Source organism: Dermacentor andersoni, chromosome 5 (genome assembly GCF_023375885.2).
Source record: "Dermacentor andersoni chromosome 5, qqDerAnde1_hic_scaffold, whole genome shotgun sequence".
NCBI classification, from domain to species: Eukaryota; Metazoa; Arthropoda; class Arachnida; order Ixodida; family Ixodidae; genus Dermacentor; species Dermacentor andersoni.
The window spans coordinates 24,615,539-24,628,030 of record NC_092818.1 but is presented as its reverse complement, the minus strand read 5'-3'; the positions used below and the strand labels follow the sequence as shown (position 1 = coordinate 24,628,030).

The 12,492-nt window shown below is 45.1% G+C and overlaps 1 protein-coding gene and 1 long non-coding RNA gene across 2 annotated transcripts; one reads left to right on the top strand and one right to left on the bottom strand.

Moving 5' to 3' along the window:
- Positions 1–577: 577 nt before the first annotated feature.
- LOC129384529 (uncharacterized) lies at positions 578–4,587 on the bottom strand. Its single transcript, XR_008612241.2, has 3 exons — positions 4,028–4,587; positions 3,075–3,186; positions 578–2,867 (listed from the first exon to the last, which is right to left on the bottom strand). It is a non-coding gene; the product is annotated as an uncharacterized lncRNA (long non-coding RNA).
- Positions 4,588–8,636: 4,049 nt separating this feature from the next.
- On the top strand, positions 8,637–11,880 carry LOC140218515 (uncharacterized). Its single transcript, XM_072288291.1, has 2 exons — positions 8,637–8,696; positions 10,141–11,880. The coding sequence occupies exons 1-2, from the start codon at positions 8,637–8,639 to the stop codon at positions 11,878–11,880; spliced, it is 1,800 nt and encodes a 599-aa protein (XP_072144392.1).
- The last annotated feature ends 612 nt before the right edge of the window (positions 11,881–12,492 follow it).

Genomic DNA, 12,492 nt, shown 5'->3' with positions numbered 1-12,492 from the left:
AGGATTAGGTCACGTGAGGGATTTTTGTACGACAAATAGACGCACGCTATTGAGCCCTGGCTGTGGCGAACTAGGCCGAGTTTTGCGTCGATTCGCACTTTTTTCTGCCCTGTTGCGAGTGCGAAAAGGCTCGTCACTTCTCACAGACCACGCCGACCACGCTGCGAGCTCGCCGCAGCCTATAGTTTAACGAAAACGGACTCTCCGTGTGCCGTGGGACGTAATGTGGGACGTAATTCGTTTCTCCTTCCGCTAGCCACCATACTCCCGCTTTCGCCATAGAATAAAGAACAACTTTAGAGAAGGGAAACTGTAACTTCCGCAGTGGTTCGAAAATAAGCAGCGGCAGCGCATGGAACTTACCTAGGTGGACGCCAGATGACGCTGCTAAAACAGGAAGCGGAATTGCGCATTTTTTTTTTTAGAGCACTATTCAATATGGCCGCTTTTTGCCGGTCGTGTGCGCTTGTATCCGCTCGTACGCGCCGTACTCGCCTCGGCTGCCGCGTAGCCGGTGCGTTCTAATTGCCAGGAGAGCAAAGAGCCTCTACTGACGCCCATACAAACAAGCCACAAGTGAGTGAACAGAACGTGCGACTTTATTGGCAGAAGACCAGCAGTGTATGTACATTCTCGTGCAATAGCAGAAATAAAATTTGTATGTCGAGATACACTGGAATCTTTGACGCGAGCTCGTAAACGGCTCACCGTCGTCGTCACACATGGCGGTCTAGTAACGAGCGAAAACCAGCGGCTCATGCAGATTGGTCAGTATCCCGCCTGTTTGCAGCGGCGGTCGCCGTTAAAGATGAGCAACTAACACTGCCAAACAATCGGGTGAACCAGGAATCTGCTGCCGCAGCCAACACAGCGACATGGACTACCCGGCATTTTAGCCTTAACTCCTTTCCAACCTGCACGTTACTTTTCTTTCGGGGGCCGCTAATGTGTGGCTCGCACTTGGTGTCCCACATTGTCTCAATATGGACAAGTCGCTTTCGTGGGCATCACCTTCATCAGCCACTTTTGCGGGCCTTTGCACCCAACTTCACACACGTCGGACCATGTAAGCACGTATGCCGGTCTCCGTTCGTGCTTAATCGCGGCCGAGAAAGGCAACAGGCACAATTTGCCCATGGCTGCAGCAGGAAAGGCTGAACGTGAACGGGGAGCACGAATAATGGTGTGTAAATTGGGAGTCTATGTCGCTGTGCGGACTGCAGGAGCAAATACTTACCTCGAGAGACTGTTTTCCAATGCAACTGACCAGGCCCCCACACCCGATAAGCATAATACGGCGACCGTAACCAAGTGAGATAACAGCAAAAATAAACGGCAATCATTCACCACAGTGTTCAGAGAATACATTATACATTGGCTACAAACCATATGGCAACAGTGAGCATTCACATACACGGGTCTCTTAGGATACATTCAGCCGCCTACTTACAGGCATAACGCTTGCCTTCGTCGCATGTGGTGGTCTGGTAACGAGCGACAAACAGCAGTACAAACAGATTGGACAGAGCGTCGCACCTGTTTGAACCGACAGTTGCCGTTGAAGATGAGCAACTTCCATTGCGAAGCAATCAGGTGATGCAGGCATCTGCTGCCACAACCAACACAGCGAAATGGACTATCCGGCATTTTAGCGTTAACTCCTTTCCAACCTGCATGTTTCTTTTCTGTCGAGGGCCACTAATGTGTGGCTCACATTTGGTGTCCCACTTTGTCTCAATATGGACAAGTCGCTTTCGTGGGCATCACCTTCGGCAGCCATTTATGCGGGCCTTTCCACCCATGCGGCTATGAACTTCAAACACGTTGGACCATGTAAGCACGTATGCTTGTCTCCGTTCGTGCTTAATTGCGAGTGAGAAAGGCCGCAGGCACAATTTGCACATGGCTACAGCAGGAAAGGCTGAACGGGGAGCACGAATCATGGTGTGTAAATTGGGAGTCTATGTCGCTGTGCGGACTGCAGGAGCAAATGCTTACCTCGAGAGACTGCTTACCAATGTAACTGAGCAGGCCCCCACATCCGAGAAATGTAACACGGCGACCACAACCAAGTGGGGCAGCAAAACCAGATTCTGCAATCTATCATTCAGTGTAGCTTGCGCAAAGACCCAGGCTATCGAGGAAGAAGAGCAACCATCAACGAGACTAGGAATATGGAAAATGAGAAAGCTTGCATTCAAGAGAAGCCACCCTGCTCTGCAAGCATTGAAGGCCAAAAACATCAAGAAAAGTAAAATGGTGCATAGCAAACAGTGCGTAGGTTAATGCAAGAAACATGTCGATGTTGCATCAGCTATTTCAGGAGAGGAATTGTGCATGACAACATGCACTAAAAGGTACTGCTACAGATATGTTATGCTACTAGACAGTGACTGGTATTAAGTATCAGCGAAGAATCGGTTGACCTTTATGTTTGGATGAGGATGAATGATCTCTAACGAGAATGGGCAATGAAAAAGCTTGCATTTATAGAAGAAAAATTACACTTGGCACAAATGGAATTGACATGGCCAGGAAGCTGATTAAGGGCAAACTGATGGAACTCTTTTGGCCAGCGTCGTCCGTGCTTGATCAGAAGTTGCAGGCGCATCTGAAGACGAAGAATTTCCATAAAGTCCTTTTTGAGTTACCTGGATGACTAAGCCAATTTGTCCGCGCTGGTGGAATGGTGGCTGAAGCTCTTTTCAGTCTTGACACAGTGCTCTGCAGACTTGATATCTCATGTAAATTCTTCTGCATGCGCTTCTTTGTTCGTGGTGTAAAAGCCTTGCAAATTCAGGTCCAGCCCCTTTCTGTTGGTGTGGATAGGAGCTCCTGTGATGACCAAGGTATGCTTGGCATGGACTCTGTTGGGGCAGAACGGTGACACATGAGATACAGCACAGATTAGCCAAACTCATGTGTGTTTTCTTTTATGTTCGAACCAATTATACTGAACCATAAACATGAGCAAACATTCATTTCTGCTGCAAACAAATGACATGTATCTCAAGACTAGCAAGACAATACAGCATATATCAAGCATATTTATTTCTGAACCACATGTTGTTTACCTTGTAGTAGCAGCCAATGTCCACACAATGGCCTTGTTGTAGCAGGCAGCAGCTTCTGTTTAGTGTGTGGAGTGTGTTGCTTTATACTGGTGCCATCCTCATTACTGCATGTCTGGAACAGAAATTTTGACTGAATCAGAAATTGAAAAAAAGCACAATTTTGCAATATGAAATGCAAGAAGGTGTGACATATATATTGTAATGGTTTGCGACTACAGAACACATGCAAATATACCCTGTCCGTTCTAGGGCGCTTAAGCACCACGTTAAATAAATATTGCTGTTGTCCATAAATTTATGCCTGCCTAACTATACAATGAATGTGAACAGTTTAAGTATTATTAATATCACAAATGAGAACATTTGTGCGTTCATTTATACACTGGAAGAGATCACACTGCTGGTTCCACAAGCAAATACATGAAAGTCGTGAAGCTATTAAAACTGATGCATTATTTTTCTGCACGAACGTGATACACCGCTTCACTACTGCAAAAATAAATGCCCTACGGTAAACCAAACTGAACAGCAAGAACATTTGGAACCAACAAGTACGAAATATGAGTGAATTATCACGATTGCAACTGTTTAATACATTAAATTCTGTACTTTCACATCATTTTACCAAAGGATTATTCGATTTTGTGGACGAAAAAAGTTGCCGGCGGACTCGAAAATAAGTTTTATATGTATATTGTTAAGGCTACCCAGTCACCTATGGCCACGGCTACAATAAGATGAAAAATGAGGCGCGCGTTCCGATATCGCTCTTTCTTTCCCGATTGTGTGTGTATAACGACAGCCTCGCCAGTAACGGTTTATTTAGGAAACAGCAACGGAGGATCTCGACTGCCATATGCTGCGCAGGATCTAGTTCGTTAACTTGTCTCCGCCTGTAAGTTAATGAGACGAATATTATATAACGATTCAAGCAGCGGTGTTAAACGACTCACCGTTATTACCGTTGTCAGCCGCACCAGAATCAGCTCCCGTTTCGATGCAGACGTGTTCCGAATGGCTCACGACCGATACCCAACTTTCGGGCTTACATGTCCGCTTGCAAACACGTCACTTCACCCCAGGTTAAATAACGCGTGACATCGAAGCGCAATAAACTAGTTTTAGCGAAAAAGAAGCAACCAGTCTGAGCGCACGAACGAATGAATCCGTGCCGCCATGTACTTGAAAATACCGGTAAAAATTTTAAATCCAGGCCAGAGGTCACGTGAAAGATCGATGATGCTGAACGCTATTTGCGTTTATAATGACAAAGAAACAATAAACTTACTTACAAAGAATACAATATCAAATTAGCAATGATAATTTCGCCCTCTTTTTTATGTAATAAACGTGCTTCGGTAATTGTACGAGAAAGTTTGCAAAAAAAATTGCGCTTATTACGGCGCCTCCAGCGGAAAATGTTCAAACTAACGTAAGCATCCCGAAGTGATATTACTATGCTGGTTTTGTTAGCAGCAGCGCGTGGTCGATTTTTTCGCCCTCTGTGGCCATTTGTTGAACTTGAGAGTGTGCGGGGCCTGCTTTCGCTCTGCTGTCGGCTCTGTCTTGGCTCTGTTTCTGGCCGCGCGTTTGCGTTTTGCGCAGAAAAGCCGTAGCGCCGTCTGCGGACGCCGTTCTACTCACCGATGGCGGAACGTCACTATGAGACCATGATGTCAGTACTCCTCGATCGGAGGGCGGGCGATTTGAACTGCGCTAGAGGTACGCGGACGCTTCAGAACGCATTTTCTCTTAAAATAAGTCTCTCCTTGGCACGAAACAAGTGTTTCGAGGTTTCTGTGATGGTATTTCAACAGTCCACGTTGACTTAATAGTAACCTTTAGTGTCCCTTTAAAACGCTTGGCACGTTTCTCCCATTTTTTGTGCACTCAGCAACGGTACGAGTGAACGTCTGCAACACGCCACATTTCCCTATTTTGTACAGCAGCAACACGGTTGATGCAACGCGCCAATGCATGTCAGCGCAGCAAACCCAGCACGGAAAAGCCGCATACAGCCGCTCCATTACCACGGAGCCGTGTAGACAGATGAAAAGTACAGTTGGCTGAAGTTCTACCACTATGATAGCTATAAAGAATAATTCTGTTCAATGCAGCAGCATTGTTTCCAAGAGCGCACTATGTCCATAAGTTTGTGTTTTTGTTTTACCCTCAACGAACCTGTTTTCGTTTGAATGTGTTCAACCGGATCAGAATGTCCGAATCGTGCTTCAGTTGCTGTGCTTCAGTACAGAAGCAGCGGCCATGTTGTTATGTCATCTCTCCGCGTTCCAGTATATAGTTTTAGCATTTCATGACGGGAAGCAGTTGCAAACATGGCGTTGTGAGCTGTGTATGTGTGTTTTGTTGCTAGTTTCGGCGCCAATTTTGTCAGTGGCAATGGCAGTGACGAACAGAGACTTGTTTGGGATAATGCGCGGCCGCTGCAAAGAGCCATTTTGTGACTGTGAGCGCTTCAGCGTCCTCATTTCGGCGAACATTCGCTGTGACTACTGCGACCACAGCCCCGGATCGCATGGGAAAATAGACGAACTTGGTAAGTGTTCTTGCATTGTTCTGGTTTGTCTGTATTCAGCATATAGCTAGGCTGCAGCTTTTCTTTCATTATAGGTCAGGGAAGTGCAAAAAAAAAAAAAAGAAAAGAGAGGAAGCAAAGGGGTAAGCAGCGATTTGCGCGGAAATGCATCCGTGTTTCTTCCACGCTCAAAAACGACACTTTAAGGCTCGTCCACGTTACCGGCACGGCAGGCCGCCTCGCGCCGTTCGCGGGCCGCCGTTCGACGGCGGCTTTCCTCGCGAACGGCGAGATTTACTTGCCGTAGATAGGATGTGATCATATGATGTTACCGGGACCCATTTGTGTCGCATCCGTACAGCGAAGTAGCGACCGAGGAGTGGTCGTTCTGGCAACGTCGGCAGCCTTACCACCGCTCATCGCTCGGCGGCGCCGATATCGTCGCTAGGCCTTTTCCGGTTCACGTCGAAGCGAAGGCTTATGGCGCTTCGGAATGAATCACCGACGCTCACAAGCTGCAACATTTCATGCCGTTGCTGTCGCTCTTCGCAATAATTATACACAATGCAGAAAATACGCTAATATTAGCGGCGCCGTTGGCAGCGATGAGAGCACAGCCGCGCCCGTCGTCCGCCGTCGGGAGCCGTGCAGTGCAGCTGAGCTGCTGGACAGGTATCCGTGCTCTCGTTCGTGTTTAACGTTTGACAGTGGATATTGTTTTGCGTAACATGTACAATGTACGCATCACTTTATGTAGTGGAAATTATTTTGCGGGGATTTGCGTGAAACAGAAGCTGCAGCCGATGTTTGCGTTGCCGGTGGCGGAGGCGCGCAGCTTCGCGGTCGTCGATTGGCCCGTCGGTCGTAAGGCGGCAAGGTGGCTTTGGCGGCGGGCGGTGCGCCGGCCGAATTTCTGTCTACATTGGACACCTCTCGCGTGGCAGACGTTCTATGTCACTGGAGGCCGGTTTGCCGTTCAGGGATATTTACCGCTAGTGTCAACGTGCCTTTACTTGATATTATTCTAAAGCGGCGTGCACGCGGTGCTGCCGATCGCTGCCTGTGGCGTTCGCTTTTAATGCGTAAACATTGTAAGGCTACTTCCCCAACAAATATGTCCGTAACTTAAGGCCTTTCGCATAAGAACACACAGGGCTTCATAGGAAATGCATAGGATGCATGTAGTGGTATAGAGTGAATAACGACTCGAGCACGCAACGAACAAAGCATGTGGAGGCTCGAACCCTCTAACTTCCCAAGTACGTAGGCTGTCCAACCCTCGACCTTGGAAGTAGATCATTACTGCTACCCTGAACCTTCCAAGCATGCAGGGTGTCGAACTCTCGACCTCCGATGCATATAGTGTTTGAACCCCGATATTTTCCGTGTGGTGTATTGAACCGATGGTCAGTAGCGCACAATGGCGATCAGCAAGTGGCACAATGCTCCCAAATGCTTAGACAGCACCAGTAAAGTTTCTGCAGAAATTTTTTTAGTTGAGTTGTATGGGTGCACGTCATATTGCGAAATCGCAAAACGTCGCCCTTTTATTGTCGTGGTTTATTTGTATTACAATACAATAACTTTGTGCATATGGTAGCTAAATTCACGACCACAACATTGTTGTATATTACGATGAGCGTGCTACCGCAATCACTTGGACGCTTACGAAACATGTTAACAAAAGCTTTGTTGACAAAGTAATCGTGCTTATGATTGCTTGTAAAATCCTATAACAGCGTACTAGCCACACTTCATTACATTCTCATTGCCTTGCACTAGTGCTCACAGATAGAAATGCGACACTGCGAGCGTGTGGCCGCCGGTACATGCACCCCTTGGAAGGAAGATGTTGCATTGTAGTATACAACGAGGGTGAGCGGGGTTTGAGCGTAGGCTTACTGCTTCCGGTTGCCAATGAGCGGGACTGTGGTTCTCCGCAGCGCCAGCGTACAGTGTACCGGTATACCACAATGCAAGATCTTGCTTCCACGGGTAGCGCTGCATATATGAGCGGCCACATGCTTGCAGTGTCGCGTTTTGATTCGTGAGCACTGCACATGCCCTTCTGTGTGAAGAAATAAGCTGATAAATTTAATGTTTGACAGGGTCTATGGAACCAGCCGTATCTGGTAACGATGTTTCTAAAGCTCCAAACACCAGCCAAGCTGTGACCATCAATACCGGTGAGTATATGAAGCCAATGTTGTCCAAAATAGATACATACTTATAGACATAGAAAAGCAGTTTCCTGTGTCTGTTTTACAGGATCTGTTATAATAGGCAACATTCACGCCTTTTGGGCCGAGCATTCTTTCTACAGACTGATTTCAGTCGGTCGGGCATTTAATAAAAAAATGAATGTGCGATACAACTCTCTGAGCATCGTCAATAACTTGGATGTCATAGTGAACATTAAGCAAGCGTTGAATGGCAATAATTAGTTGCCTAATAATGTAAATTTCATTTGCAATTTATGATCTTTTGTTATTTGCGGGCCACATTTTGTTGAGATAATTGGAGCCCGGTCATAGTGCAAGCTAGCTGCGAGGTTAAATATCGGCTGTGAAAGCTTACTGGATGCAGCAGACACGCCATCGGCGCTTTTTGTGCGCTCAGTTTTTATTTATAGGCACGCTTAACAGAAAGCTTACTAAGCACCTGGCACCCAGTATGAAAGTTATAGCTGAAATTTAACCACTAAGCCAGCATGTGATTGGACTATAGGTTGAAAGGCTCTAAATACAGAAAAAAAATAACAGTTTATTAATAGTTTTATCTTTAATTTCATGGTTAGTGCACTACAGATTTATGCCCAAATCTGTGCTTTCTTTGGTGTTTAATGAAGCCAGGATTCTGAAATTTTCTTCAGGCCAGGTTGCTCATGGTGTGCTCGGCCACTACAACATGGAAAATTCCTCGCAACCTGGTTGCTCAAAAGGTTAGACAGCTGTCAAATATAAAGATGTTTTATCACTCACGGTCAAATTTTCTTTCAGACAGCACTCCTTGGACTGAGGACGGGCATGTTTGTGGCACAGATGATACTGAAGTTTGTGAACCGCAAGATTCTGGAGGAAACTGTGGTATGGATATGGAAATATCTTGACTAATCGTTACTGTGTGAATGCATTGGCGGATAGGTTAAACTGAAAATAACATAAATATTTTTCTGATGATATATATCTTTTAGAAATGCCTCACTCTTTTAAGTGAGTTAAATTTTAGTTATTTAGAACTCCTGCTTAGGCTCACCTCAAAGTTTTCTGATTGCTGTTCAACAAGTGAGCAATATGCTTGTTTGTTGTACAGTTTGTTGCTGTTTACTGTGTCCTTGTGCTATGCTGTTGCTGGACATACGCACCACTTTCCAGTCTTGATGTATAATTTATGACTCAATATAGAAAGGAGCGGGGTAGAGTGCCCTTAGTGGACATGCATGAATTTTGAAAAAAAAGCATGAGGGTTACCTCAACCTAATGGTTTGATGCGCCAAGTATACTTGATGCATCAAATTTGCCGACATTTAACTAAATGTAGCTGTACCTCTTTAGTGATATTTGTTTTTCTTATTCAGTAAACTGGCATTTTATCCATATTCTTATCATGCATTGTTACATTTTGTTAAAATAGTCTTAAACCAGCATATGCATTTGAATGAGCTACTTTATTGTTTACAGCAAATGCAGACTTACGTACCACATTCTTGATGAAACAGTTACAAACAGCAGCTTACAACGCGCCAATGACTTGTGTCTTCTGCCTACAGGAAGCACAAATGATCTGTCACTGCGGCCTTCTAGAAGCACCAATGACCTGTCCCTGCCACCTACGAGAAGCACGAATGATCTCCCACTGGTACCTACGAAAAGCCAGGTTAGGAAGCACGTCTGCAGTGCGTGCCAATTCACCACAAGATACCTTTATGGCTTTCTACGTCACACAAAAGATGTACACATGAACAAAGTCACACTAAAATGTACCATATGTCACATGCGGTATGCCCACGTGAAACATTACAAGGATCACGTAGAAAAATCTTGTTCATTATCTGCTGTTGATAATGGATTAATACCTGTAAATATGCTTGACTTGGAAATGTCCAGTTCTCAGGCTAGTAGCCAGTCTTTGTGTGCCTCGCACATGATGGGTGTGGAAACTAGATCAGTTAGTCAATTCACCGTTGAGGCTAACCCAGACATTAGTACTGCAGAGACACCAGCTTCAAGCCCTCAATTGATTACCAAACTGTCATGCTTGGCTCGGCAACTGGAGTCACAACATCGCTGTACGAAAGTAGCTGTAGACGCAGTAGTACATGGAGTTGCAAATATCTTGGCAGCTGCCGGCGTTGCACTTGATGTTTCAGCTCTTCGTAATTCCAGAGCAAGGAAGGCACTTTATTGTACTGAAGGAATATATGTTGCTCCAGTAGAGGTGATTGATTGTGGGAGTAAAGGCTATATTATTCCTCTTAAAGGCCTGCTTGAAAATCTACTGCACCACCCCTATTTTTTCCATTGCTTCAAGTCCAAATTGGACATCTCAAGCAGTGACCTCCTCAACGATTTCACTGATGGCACGAGATTTCAGACACATCCTGTTGGCAGTTCCCATGACGAAAATTTAATTGTGATGTTACTTTACTGTGACGATATCGAGTTGGCCAATCCGATTGGCATGAAAAGAGGCTCTAGAGGTAAATTAACAGTTTTTTGTGTGTCATTTGTAAATGTTAAGGCGTCGGAGAGGTCGAAACTGAGTAATATTTTTTTACTGGCTGTAGGAAAGTCAAAGGACTTGAAGTCAATGGATGCAAAGGCAAAGCTCCTTAGTGACTTTTTTTCTACTATGAATGAACTACAAACTGGCTGTGTCCTTCAAACAATGCATGGCAAAGAAACATTTTTTGGGTACCTGTTGGCATACACTGGAGACTCCTTGGCATGTCACAACATTGCAGGATTCAAGGAATCATTCAGCAAGAATGTCCGCTTCGCATGTAGGACTTGTATGGTTGCAACATCTGAATTTTCTCGCTTCCACTATGAGATAGAGTGTTCTTTGCGTACCCAGTCTCAATATGAAAAGCAGTTGTTGCAACTTGAAAAAGCCGATTCAAAGAAAAGCCTTACTGAGCATTCAGCACAATGTGGTATCAATTCTAGGTCTGTGCTGTCCAAAATCAACCACTTCTCGATTTTGACAGACTTGCTTTATGATCCGATGCATATCCTGCTAGAAGGGGTTGTCCCGTTTGAACTGCAACTTTTCGCGAAATTCATTGTGAGAGAAGCTTCATGGATCAGTTTAAGCCAACTCAACGCTGCCCTGTCTCAATTTTCTTTCCACAAGTTTGTGAGCAAAAGTGACTATCCCAGGCCTTTTGAATCTGATTTCAGTTTTCCTTCTTCAGCAAGTTCGACTTATGTACTTATGCTGCATTTTTTATTCATAATAGATGATCTTGTGCCTGGAAACAATGTGCAAGAGCCACACTGCGAGGGTTTTTTGTTGTTGTGCATAATCACACAGCTGTTACTTTCTCCTGTGTTATCTCCTGATGTGCTTTGGGATGTTGAGCAGCTTATTGCACGTCACAATGAACTTATTGTGAAGCTGTATGGCTCAGATGCATTTAAGCCTAAGCACCACATGCTGCTGCACATGAGCACACAGATAAGACGCTTTGGTCCTTCTCATCATCACTGGACAATGCGTTTTGAAGGCAAAAATGCCCTTCCAAAATCCAATAAATTCTGGAATTTCAAAAACATTCCCTTATCAGTTGCTGACATTTTTCAAACGCAAATGTCCAATGACCTTTGGGAAGCACCAGGTCAGCCCAAACTGAAGGAAGCGCAGCATGGCATGCCAGATGTTGGAATGCCATTCATCCTGACGTCTGATTTCTTGCATTGTGGTTTAGAGACCAGGAACATTGGCGAAGTGGCTTCTTCTGTGTCGTCTGCCACTGTTGCTAATGTAAAGATCTCCATTTCTGATGTTGTTGTGTTTTCAAGAAGTGATGGTCCACTGTTTGGAGAGGTACAGGCAATTGTATCCTGGTGCAGCAACATTTTTTTTGTTGTGCACGTGCTTGTTCAAGCCAGATATGCAAAGCATGTGAATGCCTTTGTCTTGCTGAAGACAACGCATACAATAGCAATGAGGTCTGAATCGCTGTTGTACCCATGGCCCCTGTTTGTGTACTCAAAGGGTGACAATATTTATGGGATCACAAAGTGTCTCCATGAGTCTCCTCTCTGAATAAAGATGTGTTTTTTTTTCAACGTTGGTGTAGAGCCCACACAGCCCAGAGAATGTTTTTATTCTACATGTGCAGTGGTGTCCTACAATGATGTGCTGTTCTTATTCCAGGAATTCTTTGAGTGGCTTCTCAAGAACTTGCCTACATTTTCTCCGTGTGTGCAACCGCTCCTTGAGGGGAAAGTGCTTTCACAAAGACAGCACAAACAGCTATGTCGCCAGCTCCGGGCAGAAATCACACTCTTTTTGGAGTGAGTTTTTTCTTCCTCATTAACACTAAACCATCCCTTGTGTCATTCACCAGCTTTTTATGGAAAAGCAATTCCTTGCTTTCTGATGCAGAAATGGAATGGGTGCTTCAGAACAATATTTTTGCTGAACTATCTGCAGTGAGACTGATATAATCACCTGCAGTAACACTGCCCAATGTCGTTGGATGTACAAGGCCCTTGGAGATGCTCTTCTAAAGATGTACCCACGCCTCATGTGGGATGAACCAAAGCCTGAAAGCCAGCTGCAGAAAACAAGAAGCCAGGTTTATGTGAGTCAGTGCTTATGCTTATAAATGCTTATAACAAGAAATGAGTGGGCCATGGATTGAAAGCATTGTAT